The sequence below is a fragment of the Lagenorhynchus albirostris genome, chromosome 20, assembly GCF_949774975.1.
Source record: "Lagenorhynchus albirostris chromosome 20, mLagAlb1.1, whole genome shotgun sequence".
NCBI classification, from domain to species: Eukaryota; Metazoa; Chordata; class Mammalia; order Artiodactyla; family Delphinidae; genus Lagenorhynchus; species Lagenorhynchus albirostris.
The window spans coordinates 10,054,967-10,080,978 of record NC_083114.1 but is presented as its reverse complement, the minus strand read 5'-3'; the positions used below and the strand labels follow the sequence as shown (position 1 = coordinate 10,080,978).

General features: G+C 45.1%; 1 protein-coding gene across 1 annotated transcript; it reads left to right on the top strand.

Moving 5' to 3' along the window:
- The first annotated feature begins 266 nt into the window (after nt 1-266).
- On the top strand, nt 267-16,130 carry SCIMP (SLP adaptor and CSK interacting membrane protein). The gene is made up of 5 exons (XM_060134662.1): nt 267-398; nt 9,553-9,676; nt 11,671-11,734; nt 14,071-14,144; nt 15,955-16,130. The coding sequence occupies exons 2-5, from the start codon at nt 9,559-9,561 to the stop codon at nt 16,128-16,130; spliced, it is 432 nt and encodes a 143-aa protein (XP_059990645.1). The 5' UTR covers nt 267-398; nt 9,553-9,558.
- The last annotated feature ends 9,882 nt before the right edge of the window (nt 16,131-26,012 follow it).

Here is a 26,012-nt window from a genome sequence, read left to right as displayed (position 1 = left end):
ATGTGAATATATGTGTAGCTGTCACACTGTAAATTCTACATCTTAGAGGAACCTGGTTAAAGGAAAAAAAAAAAAAGCAGATTCCTGAATAAACCCAAAGTCTCCAGAATTCCCTGTGATGGACAGTGAATGTGATTTCTGTCACTGAGTCCCCGGAAATGCCTTTTGGGGAAGTGAGAGTCAGAGCTGGGGGGGTGGTTTGCTTTTAGCCTGCTCTCCTACCCTGACACTACGCAGAATCGAGTGCCTTAGGCTACTGGAGTACAAGCAGAGACAAGAAAGAAGCTGCCACTCCACCCTGCAACGTCTGCCTGGCCTCTGCTTCCCAGCCAGCTGCTTGACGCCCACGGCCAAAGGCAGGAGGAGAGCAGGGAGCCTGCCCAAGGTCGCGTGTCCAGGTGAGGTGCTTTAGAATCAGGATGCCCAGTACTTGAATTTCAGACCCTGGATCCAAACCGCCTACTGCTCTGCGTCATTAGAGGGGAAGTCTGCCAACGGTGGAGGAAAGAGGGGAAGAGGCTGGGGCATCAGTCATTCAGTCGTATAGAAGAGAGGCTGAACTCCTTTTCTCAGAGACGTATGGTGCGCCTACCGTGCTCCAGGTGATGTTCTAGGCACTAGAAAGAGTGGAAAAGGAAGCAGCCAGGCCCTTGCTCTCCTGGAGCTCACAGGCCAGTGTGGGAGACAGACAATGAACATCAAATAAGCCAACAGACAGCTGTTACAGTAAGAGTAGGCAGGCTCAGATGGAGGAAAAATGCATTTAGCATACTGATCATAACATATTGCGGGGAGGCAAGGATGTCTGCCCCTCCCCCAACCCGGCATCCCGCCTGTTGACTCTTCCTAATTCAGAGAGAATGGGAGCTTTCGGTATGAGCTCTCAGCTTCCTGCCCCCAACCCAGTCTGGTTCCCCTGAGCAGCACAGCCCTCTCTCCACGCTTGTTCCCTTTTAAAAGTGGATTCTTCCATCTGGGCCCCTGAACGTAGCTCCTGCTCTCTCTTCTATCCCTGTATCTCATTTTGTCCTCTTTCCTGACACCTTCACAGTATATAAACACGCTGACTCTCTGCATTTTAAACAAACAAGCTCACTTTCCTCCCTTCTTGAAATTCAGGCTTCCCTTTCCTTCTGGGCTTTCATCAGGCTGACCAGAGCTCCCTTTAAGCTGTTATCAGAGGAGGGAATGAGATGCAGAGTCTGTCCTGAGGACAGGATGATTAAAGAGAAAGCGGGGGAGAGAGTGCAGGACACTAGCTCTGGAGCGGCGAGCATCTGTGAAGCAGGGAGGGGCCCGACAAGCAGGGAGGACTATGGCCAGACAACAGGGTCTTCCTGGGTCTTGTTAGTCCGGCAGGAACTTCATTCCTATGTCATATTCGGTTATGACTATCCTCTAAGGACTCTGGATAGGATTCTAGGATGCCCCTGCTCCTGCCAGCGCCCTGGGGAAATCCTGAGGCTCCACTGAAGTCATTCATACCCTAGTAAAAATCAGTTCCTCTTCCTCAGTGTTTGGCACACCCAGGCAAATGGGAAGTGGGGAGAGGAGGTAGTGTGGAACTTTGCTCTGAAGAGAGTGATTTAATGATGGAATTCCATCATCACTGTGACAAGCAAACAGGAGAGGTCTTTGGGTTCAAGGAGTTTTTTTTTTTTTAATTTATTTGTTTTATTTTTGGCTGCGTTGGGTCTTCATTTCTACCTGCGGGCTCTCCTCTGGTTGCGGCGAGCGGGGGCTACTCTTCGTTGTGGTGCGCGGGCTTCTCATTGCGGTGGCTTCTCTTCTTGTGGAGCACGGGCTCTAGGCGCGTGGGCTTCAGTAGTTGTGGCATGCAGCCTCAGTAGTTGTGGCTCGCGGGCTGTAGAGCTCAGGCTCAGTAGTTGTGGCGCAGGGGCTTAGTTGCTCCGTGGCATGTGGGATCTTCCCAGACCAGGGATCGAACCCGTGTCCCCTGCAGATTCTTAACCACTGCACCACCAGGGAAGCCCAAGGAGTCTTTTTCAGTGCTTTCATTCTACTCGACTGCTGTTGCTACTGCCTATGAATGTTGCAGGGAACAAGCCTCCAGCTTCCTCACCTGCCCCAGCTGGGGGCTTTGCAGGCTGGCTGGATGCTGTGTTCCTCCCCGAGGTCTGAGAACCAGTTGGAGTGTTTGCTAACAATGCTGATTCCCGAGTCCCACAACAGACCTACAAATCGGTACTGGGAGTAGATAGAGTAGGGACATAGGACTCTGGTATCTGCATTTTAATACATTTCCCAAAGGTCTGGCTTGGTGGTCACAATTTAGGGCCCTGGGTTTGGCTTCTGATTTTTCCACTTACTAGATCTGCAACCTTAGGCAAGTTAATTGAGCTCTTCTAAGTTTCTATTCTCTTATCTGTAAAATGGGCTTATAATTATGACCTGCCTTATAGAGTGGTTGAACTCATGGTAAAGTAGCACATAATGTACGTTACTTTTCTAAAATGCGTTTTCCTATTGAGGTTCTTATGATTTGGAACAAGTCACAGCTAAAAGCTGAGGTCTTGCCAATATTGGAATTTCTTGACTGAGGGTTCTGCTTTCAGTTCCATTATGGTAAAATGGGAGTGATAAGAACACCCCCCAACACCAGGTTATAATAAGGATTAAATGATAACATGTATGTCACTGGTTCTCAACATGGGCCTCCCATTAGAATCATCTGGAGAACTTGACTAAAACAAACAAACAAAATCCCAATGGCCAGGCCGCAGGTTGGGAACTTCTGATATTCCTCAAGTTCTTGCCCCAGCTTTGGGGCCACACTGGATCCTACCCTCTTCTGGTCTATATTGTACCATGGGCCCCCACTCTGGCTCACAGGGCCCTGTCTTATCTCTGAGTCCAAGTCCACCCTTGAGAACCTTCATATGACCTCAGACTTTTTGGGGGGGGGGCGGTGTGGCCAGAGCTGGTCCAGCCCTGAACCGTAGGTCAGCAGGTCCCAGGCCATGGGAGGGTGAGGACCTGAGTCCACAGTACAGGTGAGGTGTCCTGGCTGCCGGGAGGAGGTCAGGGAGCTTCAGGGCCTGACCTCAGTCTTGTCAACTGGGGGAGCATCTGGTGGACACCATAAATGGAAGAAGGAAGAGTAAGAGAACTATGGGAGCTGCTTTTAGTTATTAGCTATCGAGGGCCTTGGTGTGTCAGACCCCAGGGCAAGAGCTTGAGGAATATCTGAAGTTCCCAACCTGCGGCCTGGCCACTGGGGTTTTGTTTGTTTGTTTTAGTAAAGTTCTCCAGATGATTCTAATGGGAGGACAATGTTGAGAACCAGTGATAACTTAAGGATTAAGTTATCACTTAATCCTTATTATAACCTGGTACTGCGGGTGTTCTTATTACCCCCATTTTACAGATAAAAAGAGAGAATTCAGAGAGATTAAGCAATTTGCTAAAGGCAACACAGCTAGTCTAAGACTAGATTTAACTAGTCTAGTTAACTAGACTAGTCTAAGTCTAGATTGACTAATCTAAGATTGTAGCTCAGCTCTGTCTGATGCCAAAGTTTGTGCTCTTTTTACTCTGCCAGGCTGACACCAAGCTGATAAATGTTTCTTTTCATAAGAGACCCCTGTCTGTCCCCAGCCTTGTGGCAGGTCTCCACTGCTTCTTCACTGGGTCAGCAACAACGGGCGCTCTGTGGTGGACTTCTGGTCAAAGATGGCAGAATTATCACTGACCTTTTTTCCTTCTGGAGACATCAGTAGAAGCAAAAAAAAAGAAATTTTAAAATGTATAAACCCATGGAACAACTTTAACTAGAATCTTATTGCTGTATGAGGATGAAGTGGTTCATGTGGTGCCCCACTCACCCCAAGATGTCCACATCCCAATTCCTGCAACCTGTGAATATGTCAGATTACATAGCAAAAGGGAACTAAGGTTGTAGGTGCAATTGAGGTTGCTAATCAGCTGACCTGGAGATGGGGTGATGATCCTGGGTTATCCAGGTGAGCCTAATGTAATCACAAGAGTTCTTGTAAGTGGAAGAAGGAGGCAAGGGGAGGTCACATGTGGCCAGGGGAGAACTGTTAGAGAGATGCAATATTGCTGGCTTTGAATATGGAGGAAGGGGCCATAAGCCAAGGAACACAAGTGGCCTCCAGGAGCTGAAAAGAGCAAGGAAACGGCTTCTCTAGTGGAGCCTCCAGGAGGGACCCAACCCTGCCCATAGTTTGGTTTTAGCCCAGTGGCATCATGCTGGCCTTCTGTCCTCCAGAGCTGTAAGATAATACTTTTGTGTTGTTTTAAACCACTGCATCTGTGGTAATTTGTTGGAGCAGCCATAGCAAACAAATACACTTTGTTTCTAATGACCACTGCTGCCTGGGCTCCCGCCTCCCCCAGTGACATTTCAGTACAATTCCAAAACTTTTAAGTTACTTTTGATTACTAAGCAGACTCATTTCAGTTTTAAAAATTTAGTCATGCTCATTTAAAATCTTCCGTCTTGGGACTTCCCGATGGTCCAGCGGTTAAGACTCCACGCTCCCAATGCAGGGGGCCCAGGTTCGATCCCTGGTCAGGGAACTAGATCCCACATGCTGCAGCTAAGTGCTCACGTGCCATAACTAGGACCCAGTGCAGCCAAATAAATAAAAATGAAAACTTCCCTCTTATCCTTGACTCAAATCTCCCCCCTTTGCCCAAGGAGGGGAGTAGAGAGAGGAGTGAGGGCTGTCTCAGCTCCTTAGTTTCCCCGCATCTACTTCCCTGGTATGAGATTGAGGAGGAAAGACAGGGACAGACAGTTTTCCCCAGGAAGTCTCCCCTCACTGGACCATTGCTGCCGATCAAGTTTGTGGTGTTGGGTGGAGACTCAACCACTGGCCCTTGAGAGGTCCCTTGTGGTCCCTTGAGAGACTCAGCTGCATCTTTGGGCTGGCTGCCAGCATCCTCTCATGCAAACACCTCTTTGCCCCATGCTTCAGTAGCTCTCAGGAGGTCTGCACCCCACAACCTTATCTACTCCAGACCTGGCAACACAGGTGGGATTCAGCTTCCATACCTTTACAGGACCTGAACTTGACCATGCAGCTGTGACACACTCCCCACTGGCTGTACTCCCTGCCATCTCTCCCCAGAGCTCTTGTCCCCTCTCTGGGGACACCCTGGCTATTAAACTAGCCTGGTAGTCCAGAGAACATCTAACTGGGAACGGGATGTGGTTCTCGTGGGCCCCCTCTCTCAGCTGCATTCTTCCAAGAAGACAAGCTCTTCCTGGTTCTGTTGAAAAGGCCTCTGTCAGCAGTCCATGGGAAAGAGTGCTATTTCTCTGATCGTAGATTGTGGGGAACTTGGGACTTTCATTCTCAGCTGTGGGCCCTGATCATTCATTCTAGGGAATCCCTTGGGCCCTCACCCCACCATATCACTACCACATCAGTGCTCCTTTCAAAGTAAGGTATCTTGACCCCCATTTGGCCTTTCCTTGATGATTTGGAGGCATCATGACTAACATCAACAGAGGAAGGCCCTGTGACACAGAGAGAAAGCGTTCCGCCCTCCCTCCTACCTGGGGCAGGTCATTTCACCTCTGTCTCAGGCCCCTGTCTAGAAAAGCCTATGGTGGTGAGGATGAAATGAGGTGAGCAACGAGAAAGCTCTTGCAGAATGCTTGGCGCACCGAACACTTGCGAAACACCTGATGGCAATTCAAATCCATTTGATTTGTAAGAAAAAAACTGCAGAATGCTTACCATTCTGCATAGTTCTGAAAAGTGACCCATTGTTTCACTTTCTGACACCATCCTACTTCCTCTTTCTTCCCCAAGAATCTGATGAGAATACAATTTCTTTGAACTTGAAATCTGAACAATGGGAAGCTACGCTATATGGTTAACTGGCCCTTTTTTCAATGTTATCAAAGTAAATGCAAAAGTTAAAAAAATCAAGGAATTCAGAGGGTTTATAGTGAAAAGTCACAGCTGCCTGGTCTCCCACTTCCCTCCTCCCATCCAGTCATACTCTTCAGATGCACAGCTTTTAACTCTATGTCTGGTTTCTATAGCTCTAAAGAGTATGTTTATGTTTCTTGTTGGAGAAATCCTTCAAGAGTAAAAGAAAAAGACGAAGAGATAGAAAATATGAGGGAGTAAAAGAAAAAGATGAAGAGATAGAAAATATGAGGGGAAAATTAGACGAAGAACGAGGAGACATTTAAATAAGAGAAAAGAGAATGAGTGTCCATCAACAGATGAATTGATAAAGATGATGTGATATATATACACAATGGAATATCACTCAGCCATAAAAATGAATGAAATATCACCATTTGCAGCAACATGAATGGACGTAGAGATTATCATACTGAGTGAAGGAAGTCATACAGAGAAAGACAAATATTATATGATATCACTTATATGCAGAATCTAAAAAAATAATACAAATGAACTTATTTACAAAACAGAAACAAACTCACAGACATAGAAAACAAACTTATGGCTACCAAAGGGGAAGGAGGAGAGGGATAAATTAGAAGTATGGGATTAACAGATACATACTACTATATATAAAGTAGATAAATAACAAGGATTTACTGTATAGCACAGGGACCTATATTCAACATCTTCTAATAGCCTATAATGGAAAAGAATATGAAAAAGAATGTATATATATATATATATATATATAAAACTGAATCACTTTGCTGTATACCTGAAACTAACACAGTATTGTAAATCAACTATAGTTCAATAAAAATAAATAAATAAGATAAGGAGAAAACGGAGGGAAGAAATTTCTGTCCATCTGTCTATCTATCCATCCATCCATCCATCCATCCATCATTCCATGTATCTATGTATCTTTTTTTCTTGTGGTACGCGGGCCTCTCACTGCTGTGGCCTCTCCCGTTGCAGAGCACAGGCTCCAGACGTGCAGGCCCAGCAGCCATGGCTCACGGGCCCAGCCGCTCCACGGCACGTGGGATCTTCCCGGACCGGGGCACGAACCTGTGTCCCCTGCATTGGCAGGCAGACTCTCACCCACTGCGTCACCAGGGAAGCCCTCTATGTATCTATTTATCTAACTGGTTCCCTAGAGCTAAAGAAGGTGAGATTCCAATTTAGGTTTGAAGAACAAAGAGGCTGCCTTCTGATATGTGGCATCTTCTTAAGTCCAGTGCCCTTTAACCACACTGGGCTCTGCACAACCAAATTTCACAGGCCCGTGCTGAGAGCCAAGGTTCCATTCTCCACGGTCTTCCTTTTTCCCTTTAGTCTTCTTCCTCTCTTCCTTTCTTTTGTGCACCCTGAGAAGGTGATCTACAAGAAAACATCTGCTGAGTGCATGCTTTGTGGGGGTGATACCCCCGGTAGATGACACTTCTCTCCCTTAAGAGTGAATCCCCAGCACGTCTACCAACATCAATAAATGACAAAAACATAATGTTGAACAAAAAAGTAAGCTGCAGAATCATGTTTATAGAAGAGTACTAGTTACATGTGATTGGTTTGCCATATATAACTTTCTGAATAGCCAAAGAACATTATATTGATCAAACCAAACCTTCACAAAAGAAAAGATGTTTGCAACTAAAAATCCAAATCGTTACATAACAACTTAATAAATGAAAACACTATGCCAGGAATACAAACACATGTTTAAATAGTAAGCCAAGTCATTAGGTCTTTGTAGTAATAATGGCTTTAGCAGCAGCCTAATTTGGCCCCTGTTCCTTGGCCCCCCTGCCTGGATCCCCACTGATGTTAATAATAGCTCAAAAGCATGAATCAGAAATGGCAGTACATGAACATGCATGGGTGAGTTTCCATTGGCTAAATGGTGACACAGGAAGGTGATTCTCATTTAACCAGGACACGTCTGGATATCTCCCAGGCCTCAAGAATCTTTTTTTTTTTTTGTCTGTGTTGGGTCTTCATTGCTATGCGTGGGCTTTCTCTATTTGCGGCGAGTGGGGGCTGCTCTTTGTTGCGGTGCGTGGGCTTCTCATTGCAGTGGCTTCTCCTGTTGCGGAGCACGGGCTCTAGGTGCCTGGGCTTCAGTAGTTGTGGCTCGTGGGCTCAGTAGTTGTGGCTCGCGGTCTCTAGAGTATAGGCTCAGTAGTTGTGGCACACGAGCTTAGTTGTTCCGCGGCACGTGGGATCTTCCCGGACCAGGGCTCGAACCCATGTCCCCTGCATTGGCAGGCGGATTCTTAACCACACCACCAGGGAAACCCCAAGAATCATTTTTATTTTAACATCCACATGAACTAGCAAAGTGTCCATTCCACAGATGAGCGGAGCCCAGCCCCGCCCCCAGCTCTCCCTGAATTCCTGGAGGTCCCTCCTAGGAGTCCATCCTGCAGCCTGCTCCCCACCGTCACTCGGAGCCTGGCAGCTGCTGTTCTACTTGCCCGTGTGTCACCCCGGCTTGAAAAACCACTGCACACATGTCATTTCTCCCCAGGTTCTGTTCATACAAGCTTCTGTTGTCTAATTTTATTGAAGATTTGATGGGAAAAGACAATCACAGCACAGCATTTTACAGGCAACAATTGAAGACTGAATATTAGATGTAACTTTCCTACAAACGCATGGGTCATTTTCCACCAAGGGGACTTTCTACTGATGCTCCAACTTTCTGCTCTCTTCTTTTTTTTTCCCTAGCTTTATTGAGATGTAATTGACACATAACATTGCATAACTTAAAGATGTACTACCTGTTGATTTGATACACTTACATGCTGTATAATGATTACCCCCATAGTGTTAGCTAACACCTCCAATTGACACATAACATTGCATAACTTGAAGGCGAACTACCTGTTGATTTGATACACTTACATATTGTATAATGATTACCCCCATAGTGTTATAGCCAACACCTCCATCACATCACACAATTACTCTTTCTTTCTTGTGGGGAGAACATTTAAGACCTACTCTCTTCGTGACCTCTCCCTCTGCTCTGACCCTCTTCCCAGTCTCTCCTCCTCTCTAGTCAGTCAGGCTTTAGCCCCCAAGTTCCTGTTACTAATTCAGTTTGCTTTGCATCTTTACCTTCTCCCTCTGATCGTGCCTCACTCAAAGAGACCCATCAAGGTTATTTTTCTAACCCCCACCTCAAAAAACAAAAAAGCTCTCAAAATTCTATCTCCCCTTTTATGAATTAAGTCTATGTTGCCCCTTCAATATAAAAACAACTGCAGAGAGTTATTGCTTTAAATGGCATTTCCCTTCCTGCTGCATGTTTAACAGTATAAGAAAGAACAGTGACTATGTCTACAGTTTCTGGAGTAACTAATAAGTACATGTCTTACCTCTAATCTTTGTAAATTCCCTGCAAGGTAGTAGACAATATCACTCCCATATTTCAGATGAGGACACTGAAGCTTGGAGAAGGTTAAGTCACTTGCCTGAGGTCTCCCAGCTGCTAATCAGCAGGGTTTGACTGTGAACCAGCGCCTGCCTGGCCCCTAAGCAGATGCAGCTGCACAACGTGGTAGATAACTGCCCCCACCACCCCAGGAAGCCTTTCACTCATGCCTCACTCCTCTCTCTCCATTCTTCTCAGGATCCCATGGCAATGGATTGGTGGAGGGACAATTTCTGGATCATCTTGGCTGTGGCCATCATCGTTGTCTGCGTGGGCCTGAGCATCTTCCTGTTCTGTGTCTGTAGGTGTCTGTTTAGACAAGGTAATGACCATCTCATTTGGGCAGGTGGAGGTAGGGGAGGGGAGAGGTGGTTATCAGCGTATTAGGGCTTCTTCAGGGCAAAAGATTAGTTCTGGGCCTGCATAGGCTGAACTCTGGATTTAGCATCATGCATTCTGTGTTTGAGTCCTAGCCCTGCCACTAATTTGTGTCTCTGGGCCTCAGTTTCCCCCTCTGCATAGTGAAGGGAGGGAGGTTATCTAATCTCCAAGAACTCTTCCAGCTCCATCAGTTTGGGTGAAAGCAGAGTCTGTTTCAGGGCACACTGTGCACTAATGCTATCTCTCTTCAGTGTGGCTGCCAATCACAGCATCCTACCTCTGGGACTTGAAAGGGAGTACAAGTCCATGGAATGTCAAAAACTGTCTTGATTCCAACCACGTCAAGTTGTATACATGTTGCATACATGAAATACGTACAGCTTTTTGTATGGCAATCATTCCCCAATAAAGTGGTCTAAAAAATGTCTTGAGGCATGAAAAATGGATTCATTCCATGATCAACATGTTTGACCACTATGATTGCCTACTCTAAGACCACACTCTGAATTTTCTGGTATTACATCTGCCTCGGATAGAGGTTCTTAGCATTCTTGGACATAAATAAGCAGCTTATTGGAGGATAAATGTAACTTTAGATGATCTACAAGTGGGTTTCTACTTTACCATTCATCTCCAGAAACATGAAACCCTTGATTCAATGGTGTGTTTTCTTGAGATCCTATCCCTTTACATAATGACCTAGGCCTGGAGTATACCTGGGGATGGTAAATACACTGAGAGGTACAGCCATCTTGCCCTGGGGCAACCTGGGCAGGCACCCCTCCATGATCAAGGCACTGTCCTCCCATTGCATCTGGGCACAGCCTCAGAATCCTGCGGAACCAGTGCTGAAAGGTCAGGGCTGTTCAAGAAGTGAAAACTTTTTGTCATTCTTCTCAATCTCTTTTTAGAGATAAGAAAATTAAGGTTCAGAGACAGGCAGATCCTTGGTTGAGGTCTCCTAGGAATTGGTAGCAGAGTTGGAACCAGAACGCAGGTTCACTGGGCTGCCTGTTCAATGTCCTTTCCCCTCCACCCCTTGATGGTAATTAGTCTTTTTTAATACAAAAAGTGTATTCTAGCCCCTATTGTTCTCTATACATTTTTTAAACATTTCATTTTTAGATATGGACAAAAATATGATCCTGAACAAAATCTTTACCTATTCTCTTTTAACTTGACCCACTCCTATTAACAAGCAGGTTATAATTAATAATAACTTACATGTCCAGCATATCACAGTTTACAAACTGCTTTTCCCATTCTTTATCTCATTTCCTCCCAACCATACTTTTGGCTATTCACTCGACCAGTATTTCTGAATGCCAGCTATGCGCTAGGTAGATATAGTACTAGGCAATGAGGAAACAGGCACAGCCCACAATGGATATTACCTAGACTCTGTGGTCAGACGGCCTGTGTAAAATTCTGGCTCTAGGACTTCCCTGGTGGTCCAGTGGTTAAGAATCCACCTGCCATTTGCAGGGGACACGGGTTTGATCCCTGTTCCGGGAAGATCCCACATGCTGTGGGCAACTAAGCCCGCAAGCCACAACTACTGAGCCCGCATGATGCAACTACTGAAGCCTGCGCGCCTAGAGCCTGTGCTCCGCCAAAAAAGAAGCCACCACGAAGAGAAGCCCACGCACTACAACAAAGAGTAGCTCCCCCTTGTCGCAACTAGAGAAAGCCCGCATGCAGCAACGAAGACCCAGCGCAGCCAAAATAAAATAAAATAAAACAAAATGTAACTACATCTATAAAAAAAAATTCTGGCTCTATCACTTATGAGCTCTGTGTCCCTAAGTCTGTTTCCTCTGAATGGTTCTTCTCCCATATGTCCTGAACCTGCCGGGTCTCTGATCTCTTCTAAACTCTAAAAATCACAACTTTTGATAATTCTTCCTAAATGAATATGCTTATTTGTTTCCTTAGGCAAGAAACGCGAAATTGCCAAGCCCTTGAAACAAAAGCAGAGAGATGAAGAAACGATGTATGAGTAAGTGGGGGGGAACACTTCTGCTTTTTAATTTCAAGAACCACCTGTTCACTTCCATTCTTGCGCCCGCGCTAAGAATGTGTGCCTTAAATTCCAGGGAAATATTGTGTCTGCCAACTCTCCCCACTGTAAGGGGAGAGACCTCAGGGCTTTGGGGGTGCAGGGCACCACCTGGCTCTCTCTGCTCTCCAAGTCCTCCCAAGTCTCGTCTAGTTTGATAGAGGTCACAGGTCCAGCGCTGTGTTCTGGCTAATTCAGTCTCCTGAGGCCAAACTGATACAGAAATACCCGGGGTCCCTGGCAAACACAGCAGGCATTCACCATCAGTCACATTGTTAGCATAAACTATCTGGCTAGCCCAAGGCCCCTTAATACAAAGACACTCTTATCAGGCAGGATATTCCAAGGGTTTAGAGATTATCTCCCAGAAGCTGGTCAAGGGCCAGTCCTTTAAAACATAGGCACAGGGAATTTGATGGCGGTCCAGTGGTTGGGACTCTGCACTTTCACTGCCGAGGGCCTGGATTCAATCTCTGGTCAGGGAACTAAGATCCTGCAAGCCACATGGTGTGGCCAAAAAAAATTTTAAGTAAAAATTAAAATAAATAAATAATGTTTCTTAAAAATACAAATAAATTAAAAAACAAAAATATAAAGTCATTCTAAAGTGACTTTCGTTGAGGCTCAAGGGATTCAGCAAATAATAGATCTCTTCCCCTCCAATTCTGATCCCCTTGAGGAGTCAGACAAATGTATCCTGCAGTTAGGTAACCAAAGTATTGCCTTTATTGAGGATAAAACTGACATTGCAGAATGTGGCTCTTCTCCATGGCCAAGTTTGCTTCCTAATTCAAAACCAGGCAGACTTTCCTGCATGGTACATAGGCAGCCCTGGACAGCCTCAGGTCTCCCCTACAGGGCAGGGCCCTTTCTCTGAATGGCAAAGACTCAAGCAGAATCTATACTTTAGGCAGTCAGGCCGGCTCTAGAGGAGAAAGTGGGAGAAGCTAGATTTTTCCCCAAGTCAGGTAAATGTCCCTCCTCTCCCGGGAAGAGCCACGGAGGGGTGGAGTGAGGTCACTGATGGCGCTCTAGCCACATGTCCCCTTCTCCACTCACTCCAGCAACGCTTCTGCATTCCAGGGGACTTAAGCACATACAGGAGGCCAAAACTCAGAAGAATCTAGTACCAGTTTGGAAATCAGAGTACAGAGAGTGGATGGGGGGTCTGGGTAAGGAAGCTTTCTTGGACTCTATCTTTTTATTAAAACTTCTTACTGAAGTATAATATAAACAGAAAAGTACACATGCTAAGGGTACAACTCAATGAATTTCCACAAACTGAACAGAGCCGGTAGGTGACACCCAGATCAAGAAACAAAATTACCAGCTCTTCAGCCCCATATATTCCCTTTCAGCCATTAAACCCCAAGGATAACCACTACCTGAAATAGTATAGGCTCGTTTTTCCTTGTTTTTTATGCTTCATATACATGGAATTAGACAGTATGTGTTATTGGTGTTTAGCTTCTTCTGCTCAGCCTTTTTTTGTGAGATTCATTGTGTGTAGTCGCAGATTGTTCCTTTTTTTTTTTTTTTTTTGCGGTACGCAGGCCTCTCACTGCTGTGGCCTCTCCCGTCGCAGAGCACAGGCTCCGGACGTGCAGGCTCAGCGGCCATGGCTCACGGGTCCAGCCGTGCCACAGCATGTGGGATCTTCCCGGACCGGGGCACGAACCCGTGTCCCCTGCATCGGCAGGCGGACTCTCAACCACTGCGCCACCAGGGAAGCCCTAGATTGTTCATTCTTATTGCCATAGAGTATTCCACTGTGGGAGTGAACCATGATGAATTTATCCATTCTACTGCTGATGGGCATTTGGGTAGCGTGCAGTTTGGGGCTGTTATGAATAACTCTGCGATGAACATTCTATAACGTATCTTTTGGTGATCAGCAGGATATATACCCAGTATTGCTGTCACATGGTGTGTGTACATTTAGCGTTAGGAGTACATTTGTTTTTCAAATCAAAATACACCTGGTGCTTACCTCCCCCTTCTAATCCAGCTCAGATGAACACAGGAAGATGAGCTCTAAGTTATAGTACTTCAACTCCCTTCCCTCAAATCCAGCTGGTCCCTGGGCTAAAGGAAATGGTTTCTTTAGAGTGCCAGTTACAAATGGGATACAAGACCTAGAAAGGGAAGGAAATGCTTCCAGTTTTCAGGGACCAAGATTTGAATGTTCAACTCTATCCACTTTCCTTGACGTTTTCTTTTAAATCAGTAGGCATGATCAAAACCAAACACTGACTTCTCTTCTTCCTCTCTTCCAGGAATGTTACCAATCAATTCTCAGTTCAATTACCCCCTCTGCCACCCAGGGGTGTGCTTTCTCCAGAAGTTGCCTGTGAGTGTATTTTGCTGATAACAGTCTCATTCAGGGTAGAATAATAAATTTATCTTGGTGTTTAGTCAGCTTGGGCTGCCCATAAAACAATAACATGGACAATGTGGCTTAAACAACAGTAATTTTCTCACAGTTCTGGAGGCTAGAAGTCCAAGATCAAGGTGCCAGCCAATCTGGTTTCTGGTGAGGACTCTTCCAGGCTTGCAGATGGCTGCCTTCTCCCTGTGTCCTCACATGGAGGGGAGAGAGCTCTCTGGTGTCTCTTCTTATAAGGACACTAATACTATTGGATCAGGGCCACACCCTTATGACCTTATTTAACCTTAATTACTTCCTTAGAGGCCCCATCTCTAAATACAACCACACTTGTTGTTAGAGCTTCACCATATGAATTTTGTGGGGACACACACATTCAGTCTATAACACTGGAATTTGCAGATGGCAGCAACCTGTTTTAAAGAGATGAACTAAGTTTTAAGGGGGCAGAATAAGTACCAATGCTTCCAGTATTCAATGTGTGAGTTCATATTCAAATTCCAGCCTGCAGCATGGGTATAAAGGAACACTGGGCCTCTCAGATGTCCTATCAGAAAAACTCTGCCTGGTTCCCTTGACTGGAGTGTTCTTCCTTAAGCTGTATACAGAGCTGGCTTTACCACACCTTTCAGGTGTCAGTTCAAATGTCACCACCTCAGAGAGGCCATTCCTGACCACCCTATATAAAGAAATCCTGCTAATTCTCCTTATGAGGCTTATGGCAATAATCCTAAATGGGCTTATTTAGTTATCCTTCATTTGTTCATTATCTATCTCCTCCATTATAATATAAACTCTAGGAAATAGGTACCTTTCTTGTCTTGTTCACCACTGTTTACTCACCACTAAGAACAGTGCCTGGAGCTTAGTAGATAATGGATGAAAATGTTTTAACTGAATGGATAAATAATAATATTAGCTAACATTTATTGATCAGGCACTGTGTGTCAGGTCCCATGCTAGGCACTTTATAGGTACTATCTCATTTAATCCTCTCAACACCTCTATGAGGCAGGTACATTATTATGTCCCTCTGACAGAAGAGGACACTGAGGCACAGAGAAGTTAAGCGACCTACTCATGGCCACACAGCTAGTGACTGCTGGACCCTGAAGATGAACTTGGATCTAACTGCAGAACTTTGTGTGAAATGAAATGGTGCTTGTTTTTCAGGTTCTCTTAGGAAAAGATGAGATTGCGGTGAGGCAGTTCCAGGCCCCACCAAAGGTGGAGCTGAGCTGTTTCACTATCTTTTTCCTACCACTTTAGTCCATTTGCTATGTACCCATCCTCCACTAATTCCACCTTTTGAAAACACCACTGCCCACCTCCTTCTTAGCAGAGGGATTGTGGACATGAGCAATTATAGATAGTTATGGAAAGCAGTGTAAGTCACTGTGAGGGATGTGCCCAAAAGGAAATACGGTTTGTATCACTTCCTTATGAGAATTAGTATCTATAAACACAACACTACTCATTTGGCTACTAGCTCTGGTCAGCTTCTTGTCTAAACTTGTTTCATGGTTCCTACTGCAGTGCAGTCAGGCAAAGAGACACGGGAGTCAAGATGTCTGACCAATTTTTGCCACTTACTCACTTGGGTGAGCCTGAGACTGTGTCATGTCTGGGCTTTAGTTTTCTCTGTAAAATGGGGATCTGGTCCACCAAGAAGTGGGAGGATCACCGAAACCCATGAAAATCATGCAGAGCCACTTGGTCAAAAATATATAAACACACAATAGCTTTGCATTTAATACCTTTTTGTGTATTCTAGCCCCACAGGAAACCCCAAGTCGGCCACCAGCTGCATACGCATCAGTACCTAAAGTTAGAAATAAGAAGACAATGGCCGTCCCAAGCTATATTGAGCCTGAAGATGACTATGATGACGTTGATAACCCTGCACATATGGAAAACCATCATCTTGAAACAACCGCTTCTTCTTTTTGACAAGCAGAAGAGGGTTCGTTCACACAGCTTATTTTAAACCGTCAAGAATGGTCGAACTTCAGTAGGTATCCGGGTCCGAAAGCCAGTGGTAATGGTACGAGCTCTGTAAGATAAGCACTTCCTGAATCGTAGATGAAGAAGCATCAGTGATCAGATAATCGCAGCCAGAGGAAAGACGCCCATGCTCAGCTCTGAGGAGTCAGTCCTTGAGCTTCTGCTGAGTGAGGTTCCAGGCGGGGGACCACTGGGTTCCGCCGTCCCCACCCGTGAGGAGACACTCAGTTCCCGGCACTCTTCCCCTGTTTGTGTGGTTCTAAGTGATCTTAAAACTTGGTGTTTGATTGTACAGAGCCTCCCAGGCTCCTATCCCCAGCACAGCCCTCACCAAGCACATGTCTTGCCCCCCCACGCCCCATCTCCCACACTGAGCGGCTACGGGTGGTAGTTACAGCTAAGCGCTCTTGTGCGCAAGCCACCCGTCGCGCCTTGTGTGTCCTTCAGGGGTGGGGGAGTGTTTTTGTTCTTGTGGACCCTCACCACCTACACAATCCCAAACCCCAGGGCCTCGCTATGATGTCAGCCAAACTGACCACAGAGACCCAAGTTCCCAGCCAGGGTTTTTCCACTGCTCGCCAGCTGCACCATAACAATCAACAAAGAACAGAAGTCACCTTGCAGACCACAGGACAGAAGTTACCCATAGAGGTGTTCATTTTGTATATTGGGGGAGCTACAGGGAAAGTAGGTTTCCCCAGGAAAAATCATGGGGAACAGGAAAGAAAGGGGTGATTACGTGGCAGATTCAAGATGAGAGTTCAGGGGGCTAAATACCCTCCTCCGATATTTTCATTACTGTTTCCTCCCTTGTGTAGAGTTCAAGGCAAACAGCGTCAAGACCCTCCCTGCCAGATCCCTGTCCCCAAGCAGCCGGGAAGCAGAAACTCCAATACAATATGCTGCATCTAATGACATGTCCGGGGAGCTGGGCTGTTGTCCTGCTAAACAAGCGTCCTAAGGGGTCGCCAAGGCCCATGTCAGCTTTGGAGGCCCTGAACATCATTGGTCCCTTCAGGTTGATCTGCTAGAGCCCGAGGACTTGACACTTCTTTCTAACCAAACTCACAAGATGCTGACTTCTAAGCGACCCCTGGGAAATCCAGCTAACAGGCTTGCAGGGAGAGCACTATGAATGGTGAAAAGGTGACCCTTGGACTGAGCTCCTCCTCAAGAGATGGAAAGTATGTTCCTGCCATATTTAAGCTTCTGCCCTCAACCACTGCAGGAGCAGTGGGGACGTGTCCTTCCTCCCCAGTTCTCTCTTTCTAGACTCCAAGGAAACTTCCAGCGTCTTATAATACCTCCTTTTAGGCCAGTGGTTCTCTAACTATGGCCTTAGGGAACTCTGGTATTCCGTGAGCCAAAGAGAGGACTCGTTTCTTAAATTACAGAAAAAAAAAAAAAAAGGCTAAAGGATAGAAGGGTTTCACATGTATGCTTTCCCCTTGTAAATTGTCTGTAAACCATCCACATCTATGCCAAAAGGTAAAAGTAAATACCAGATACGTGTTAATTCCTTCTTGGTTTCTGGCCACCGCCATCACCTGGTTCTCCTCCTGCCTGACTGGCCTTTTCTCCGCCTTATTTGCGAGCCTGCCTCCTCTGAAGCCTCTCTTCAATGCCAGTCTTTCTCAGGGTCCTGTCCCCGTCCCCACCCTCATCTCGCTCCACACATTCATGAGTGACCTCACTGACACCCAGGGGCTCAGTTTCCCCTCTATTATGAAGACTTCCAGTCGCAGGCTCCAGCTGCGCTCTCTCCTCAGTTCCAGACCAAGTGGCCCCCAGGACATCTCCGGATGCCTCTCCCATAGGCCCTGCACAGTCAACATACGTTGAAAAGAACTGATTACCTATCCCCACTTCCAAACTTCTGGTGCTCTGCTATCTTCTTCATTGTTGAAGTCAGAAACTAGCATATGTCTGGAGTCCTTCTCTCCAGCGTTCCCCACTTTCTGTTGATTGTGCCTCTCAAGTAGCTCTCTGATCAGTCCATGTTCTCCTTGGATGTTCCTAGGTCATTGCCAGCATTTGCCAATGAACTTCAACAGCCTCCCAATTGGTCTCCTGCCCCTGGCGTCTCACCCTCCAATCCCCTTTCTACATGGCAGCCAGTGACTTTCTTAAGTGAACATCTGACCACTTCGTTCCCCTGCTTAAATCTCTTCTTTACACATTATCATCAGAAAAAGCCCAAACTCCTTAACTCTTGGGTTACAAGATTTGTCAGGCTCTGGTCACTGGTTATTTCCTGCCAATGCTCTCCTTTCCCACCACCTTGCAACTGCACTCCACCAGCTTTTTGCTCCATCCACTTAAAATGACTTTGTCCGTGGCCTCTCTTGCCCCTGTGACTATGCACAGTACTGTCCCTTTGGTCTGGAACATTCTTCCCCACCTTATGATCCTTCCCATCTCTGCTTAGAGCCTTACCTCACCACCCCGAATTTGGGTTTAGTGCCCTCTTAGAGGCTCCCTTCTCATAGCATTAGCTGTAGCTACCTGTTTACCTGTCTTTTCTCTCCACCAGACTGAAAGCAACATGAGGACAGGGGCTGTGTCTCTCTTTTCCCCACTGTTTCTCTGTTCCTAGCACAGTGCCCAGGAACATTGTAGATGCTCAATAAATATGCTGAATGATGATCAACTGAATGAATGAATGAACTCCTCTGGGATCCCACTGCTCCCCCTGTACTTGGCCCTAAAGAAACACTTCTAGCTCTGCATTATAATTGCCTAGTTACTTTTCCATCCTCCTTCCTAATCTGGGGGTTCTTTGGGGTGGAAGCTATCTGGCTCACTGCTATATTCCCAGTGTCCATCTCAAACCCTGGTACATAGTAGGCACTTAATAAATATTTATTGAATGTTTATCATTGATGGAAAACCTACCAGTCTGACAAAAACAAATTATTTTCCTCTGGGTGTGTGTAACTTGGTTGCGATGTTTTACAGGGCACCTGTAATAAAACCATGTTTTCTGCCAACAAAGTTGTTTCCAGTTTGGATGATATAATTAGATATATCAGGATTTCACAGGATCTTTCTTTTTTAATATTTATTTAGTTATTTATTTGGTTGCACCAGGTCTTAGTTGCATCACACAGGCTCCTTAGTTGCGGCTCCAGGGCTCCTTAGTTGTGGCTCACCGGCTCCTTAGTTGTGGCATATTCTTAGTTGTGTCATGCATGTGGGATCTAGTTCCCTGACTAGGGATTGAACCCTTTTTTTTTTTTTTAATAAATTTATTTATTTTTATTTTTGGCCACGTTGGGTCTTTGTTGCTGTGCATGGGCTTTCTCTAGTTGCGGCGAGCAGGAGCTACTCTTCATCCCGGTGCGCAGGCTTCTAATTGTGGTGGCTTCTCTTGTTTCGGAGCATGGGCTCTAGGCACCTGGGCTTCAGTAGTTGTGGCACACGGGCTCAGTAGTTGTGGCTTGCAGGCTGTAGAGCATAGGCTCGGTAGTTGCAGCACACGGGCTTAGTTGCTCCGTGGCATGTGGGATCTTCCCGAACCAGGGCTGCATTGGCAGGCGGATTCTTAACCACTGCGCCACCAGGGAAGACCCTGCCCAGGAGTTTTGGCTTTTGTTTAATGCCTTGCCATAATTATTAATAGCACCCCATTTCACTCTCAAAAGTGTCCTGGTTGGGGCTTCCCTGGTGGCGCAGTGGTTGGGAGTCCACCTGCCGATGCAGGGGACATGGGTTTGTGCCCCGGTCCGGGAAGATCCCACATGCTGTGGAGCCGCTGGGCCCGTGAGCCATGGCCGCTGAGCCTGCGCGTCCAGAGCCTGTGCTCCACAACAGGAGAGGCCACAACAGTGAGAGGCCCGCGTACCGCAAAAAAAAAAAAAAAAAATGGGTCCTGGCTTGGATGATAAATTACACATTCACTCTACTTATTCATGATCAGGTCAGTGTCTGCCCTCAACAGAGTGAGTGTTAAAAAGACATCTTTCAAATGAATGTGCAACCCTCCCTAGGTCTCATTTTCTTCTATCAGAAAAATAGCTGAATTAGATGATTTCTAAGTTCTTTACTACTTGCAGTCATTCAGATAAAGTCAGTAATCCAAAAGTCTAAAACCAGCAGATTTAGTTTATCTTCCCCTTGAAAGGACACGCCACATAGAATTACACCTTCAAACATATTCACACCTGGATCAACAACTCTAGAGACCATTACCTGCTGTGAGTCTGGCTATTGACACAAATAGATACAGCAGATCTTCTTCTCAGCTGAAGACACAGTACCCTCAGGTAGCCGCACTAGTAGCTGGATAATCTCCTAACAACAGACAAAAAACCAATTTCCATTTGCTCTTGTGATGTGCATTGCATCAACAGTATTATTACTGCTCAGACATGTCTCCTGAATTGTGCTTCAGTTTCTAACCTAGCCCATCCACCTTCTCTGTATGCTCTGTCATGGCCGTGTGGCAGAATGAAATCCCACCTAGGTTAACTCTTGGTTGCTGAAAACCTTCCACCATAAATAGACAGGTAGGTAGCAGCTGACTGTGGTCACAGTGCATTTTACTAGAGTGGAGTGTACAAATCACTACCTGCAAAACCATTGTAAGAAACAACCAATTAATATTGTTGCATCTTGGTCCTTCAACTGTAAAAGTCAGTTTGTATACTTACCCACATCTCATTGCCAAAATTTAAGGCAGTTAAAGTATTAGATCAACTATGCTTGTACAATTTGAATATTCTACATCAAAAAAGCACCCTGAATTGCTTAAAATAAACTCTCACAAAATGACCCATGAACTAACAGCTTTTGAATTATTACTTTTCTAATATTAGATGCCTCAGTATTTTTTTTACAAATTGAGTGTCAGTGGAATATGGCTTAGGTTTTAACTAAAACTGCAGAAGGTAGTATTTAAGAAAATTGAAATTCCCCTGATGGTAAAAAAAAAAAAAAAGGTTTATTTGCATAACTTGTACACATCTACCTCCCATGAGGTGCCAAACAAAAATAAATTTTCGATACTTTTAATGTTGGCACTCTACAACACTATTCTCAGTGGCCAAGAAAAGTTTCTTCCTCTAAGTACACTAAAAATAAAATTACCCTGAATCTCTCACTGTTGTTTAGAAAAAATATTCAATATTTCATATATCAAATCTCTATTGTATCATTAGCCTAGCTCAATAACAATTCTATAATTCTTTACAGTTTCATATTTGCCTGAAAACAAAAACAACAACTGTATATGGATTTTTTAAAAAGGTCAGCTTTAGCCACTTTGGAGAGCAATTTGGCAACATCTAGCAAAATTGAAATTGTGGACATCCTATATGACCCAGCAACCCTACTTCAGAATGCACACCCTAGAACGGTGGCTTTTGAACTTTTTGGTACCAGGTCTCCCTCATACTCTTAAAAATGACTGAGGGGGCTTCCCTGGTGGTGCCGTGGTTGAGAGTCTGCCTGCCGATGCAGGGGACACGGGTTCGTGCTCCGGTCCGGGAAGATCCCACATGCTGTGGAGCGGCTGGGCCCGTGAGCCATGGCCGCTGGGCCTGTGTGTCCGGAGCCTGTGCTCCGCAACAGGAGAGGCCACAACAGTGAGAGGCCCGCACAAAAAAAATAAATAAATAAATAAAATGACTGAGGACACCAAAGAGATTCCATTTATGCGGAAGATACCTATTGATATTTACCTTATTGGAAAGTAAAAGTGAGAAAGACTTCAGATACTTATAAATTCATTTAAAATAACAATTCTTTCATATTAATGTAAATAAAATTTAATTAAAATAATTACATTTTCCCAAACCAAAAAAAAAAATTAGTGAGAAGAGTGGCATTGTGTTATGTTTTTTGTGAATCTCTTTAATGTCTGGCTTAATAAAAAATATCCAGATTCTCATATCTGATTCTTTAGTCAGTGTGTTGCAAATCAACATCATGTATCCTCTGGAAGGCTCCATGGTACATTCATGAGACAGCAAGCATAAGTGAGGGCAAATAACATCTTAATATTATTTATAAAGATAGTTTCGCTCTCTTGGGCTTCCCTGGTGGCACAGTGGTTAAGAATCCACCTGCCAATGCCGGGAACACGAGTTTGAGCCCTGGCCCAGGAAGATCCCACATGCCGCGGAGCAACTAAGCCCGTGTGCCACAACTACTGAGCCTGTGCTCTAGAGCCTGCGAGCTGCAACTACTGAAGCCCGTACACCTAGAGCCCGTGCTTCGCAGCAAGAGAAGCCACTGCAATGGGAAGCCCACGCACTGCAACGAAGAGTAGCCCCCGTTCACCGCAACTAGAGAAAGCCCGTATGCAGCAACGAAGACCCAACACAGCCAAAAATAAATTAAAAAAAAGATAGTTTCGCTCTCATGGCTCAGACCACACTTTGAGAACCACTGCCCAAGAGAAACTCAAGAACATGTATAAAAATGTCCTTTCTAGTATTGTTTGTTGTAATATGAAAGTGGAACTTACATATCTGTCCATCTGCAGGGGACTACAAGGTCCATGGGGGCTGTACTATTGCTGCTTTACTCACCCCCGTATTTCCAGTGACCCACATGGTGGGTGCTCAGTAAGTATTTGTGTAAGGAGTGAAGGAAGTGACAGAGATACTGAGGGAGAAAGTGCAAATATTATCTGTGCCCTCCTCAGTGAAAGTACTCAGTCCTAACCGTGGTACTTGCTTTAAAATTTAACTGTACTGTATTTCGTGGACATTTTTCACCGATGTAGACTTTTAGTTCACAGGGTAGGAATAGCCAAAAGCCATATGATTCTTGTAGGAGACTAGGAGGCTTTCTATTGTCTAAAAATAAAAGTGTATTTAAGGTGTTTTAATCTGTTAATAACCACGGGCTGCAAACTACTGCCACCTACTGGTGCATTAAGAAGTCCACACGTTATGGGCAAAATGGCCTTTGGTGTTAAGAAAAAAATAACTGAATATTTTGCCCAGATTTTGTTTGGAGGTATTCTGTAATTCAGACAGAAAATTGAATTATTTACTTAAATATCTTTTTAGAAATGAGACAATTAATGTAGATCTCTTTGTTACCCCTGTAATTTGCATGTAAGAAATTGGAGGAATTTCTTAAGATAATTTAGATAAATTTGTTAACATTTCTCAGACCAAACAGCAAAATCAATGGTTAAAACAAATTAATAGATTATTGTCTTCACTTAAAGATATCTTCCTTTCTCTCCTCTTTTCTTGCTTTTACTTGGTCTCTGATTTACATAGTGAGAGATTCTTTTAAACTGCATGCAGAAAAAAAACAGCAGTCCATAGTAACGGCCCAATAAACGTTTGCTCATGATAAAGAAAACACAAACATCCATGGCCTTTTTTTCTTTTTAAAATAAATTTATTTATTTATTTTTGGCTGCGTTGGGTCTTCGTCACTGTGCAGGGGCTTTCTCTAGTTACCGCGAGCCCGGGCTACTCTTCCTTGTGCGCAGGCTTCTCATTGCGGTGGCTTCTCTTGTTGCAGAGCACGGGCTCTAGGCGTCCGGGCTTCAGTAGTTGTGGCTCATGGGCTCTAGAGTGCAGACTCAGTAGTTGTGGTGCATGGGCTTAGTTGCTCCGTGGCATGTGGGATCTTCCCAGACCAGGGCTCGAACCCGTGTGCCCTGCATTGGCAGGCAGATTCTTAACCACCGTCCCACCAAGGAAGTCCCATGGCCTTTTTTCAATACCCGTTTTTGTTCACTTTTGTATCCTCAATGGCTAGCACATAAGGGATCTCAATAAATATTGTGGAAGGAAGGTGGGGAGGGAAGGAGAGAAGATGAAAGGGAGGAAGGAAGGTTGATTATGCTCAAAAAAAGAGATAGAAGGCTATAATCTCCAGAGTGTCTTCCATCTCTATGATTCTTGAATGTTAGTAACTATGTCAAAGAAGTCATGGTGAATTATGAAGATTTCAAAGGCAATCAAAAATCCTTCCAATATAGGGATTCAGGGGTCCTTACCCTTCATCACCAACGAAACAGCCCTGCCCCAAAGATGATAACCAGGGAGTCCTAATTTTTCAAATACTCACTATCTAAATATCCACAGTTATGAATCTGGGTAGGGAAAATTCGTCAAAACAGGAAAATATTCACCCAACTTCCAGTTAGTCCCCTTGCAAACATCCCTCCTGACTTAATATCCATGTCTGTTCCCACCTATCTAGTTAACATCTTGTCCCTCAGGTGATGTAAACATTGTATAATAAAATTAAAATACTGTACAATGAAAATTTATTACAAAGTAAAATTACAAATCTTCCAACAAAAGAAGCATTGGGCTTCCCTGGTGGCGCAGTGGTTGAGAGTCCGCCTGCCGATGCGGGGGACACGGGTTCGTGCCCTGGTCCTGGAGGATCCCACTTGCCGCGGAGCGGCTGGGCCCGTGAACCATGGCCGCTGAGCATGCGCGTCTGGAGCCTGTGCGCCTCAACGGGAGAGGCCACAACAGTGAGAGGCCCGCGTACCGCAAAACCAAAACCAAAACAAAACAAACAAAAGAAGAAGCATTGCACAAAGTACATAAGAGTGATGGGGGAAATGACTTGAATCACAAGCAACACCACTAACGAATGAGAATATAGCAAAGAAAATTGATACAAAGAAAATTACATGATAGTGACAGATGCTTCACATTCTGGTTATCTATTGCTGCTTAACAAATCGCGCCCAAATTCTGGCTTAAAACAACTGGCTTAAAACAACAACAACCTCTCATTCTCTCTCGCAGTTTCTATGGTCAGGAATTCATAAGGGGCTGGGCTGGGCTGGGTAGTTCCCGCTCCAGGTCTTTCATGCAGGTGCAGTGGGATGGTGGCTCCCCCATCTCACACCCAGGTACCCTGCCCTGTTGAACCCCTAATAGGTCTCTGTTACCCTTAGGATAAAGCCAAGAAGCCTACATGTGGCTTTCCAGACACTCTGTGGCCCAGTCTTTCCAAGCTCACCTCATTCTCACCATCCACTCACTGGCCTCCAGCTTCTCAGACACTGCCACAGGGCCTTACATAGATAGTTCCTGCTGCCTGTAATGCTCTCCCCTGCAGCCTCCCACAGTAGACATCTGCTACTTTGCCTGTCTTAAGAACTGTCTCATTTTTCTGATAAAAACAAAAAGAAACCAAAAAACTGATTTTCTTTCCATCCCCCGATGGGTCTAGCAGTAACATGGCTCCCTTTCCCTATCCCAACGTGTAACCCAAGCTGATCCACCAAAGTACCTTATCTACTGGATACAGTGATTGATCCAGTGTTGGACATGTGATCCAAGAAGAACCTATCAGAGTCCTTTTTCTGTAATTTCTATAGATGCCCTTCTGCAATCCTGGGCACTGAAACCTATCTCCATGTGGGGGGAAAAATCTATGAAGTTAACAGAGAGAAAAGTGAAATCAAGAAATAGAGAGAAAAGAGTCCTGATGACAGTGCTTAAATCCTTGAATTCTGGCCTTTGTTGAAGCCAGTCAACACCCTAGACTTTCCTGTCACATATGGTTTTTTGTGTGTGTTTTTTTTGTTTTTTCCTGTCACATATGTTTAAGTAGAGGTGGGTTTCTGTTACTTTCTTGTCCTTCATCTGCCTAACTCTTCAGGGAGAGCCTGATTCCAGGAAGCTTTCACAGACCTTCCTGTGTATGTCAAATCTTCTTTTATAAACACTTACAGCACTTTGTACTCTCCAGAATAGCACTCACTACAGTTAACATTTTATATTTATTCATGGAATTGTTTAAATATCTCCTCTTCATGACGTTAAGTTCCATGAGACAGCCTTGGGTCTGCTCAACATTCATTGCATCACCAGCGTCTGGCAGAGAGCG

Excerpts from the sequence above, each read along its gene's own strand:
- SCIMP (XM_060134662.1), top strand. The coding sequence starts at position 9,559 with ATGGCAATGGATTGGTGGAGGGACAATTTCTGGATCATCTTGGCTGTG. Across the intron at positions 9,677-11,670 it reads TAGGTGTCTGTTTAGACAAG|GCAAGAAACGCGAAATTGCC; the intron begins GTAATGACCATC and ends TTGTTTCCTTAG. Across the intron at positions 14,145-15,954 it reads GCTTTCTCCAGAAGTTGCCT|CCCCACAGGAAACCCCAAGT; the intron begins GTGAGTGTATTT and ends TGTGTATTCTAG.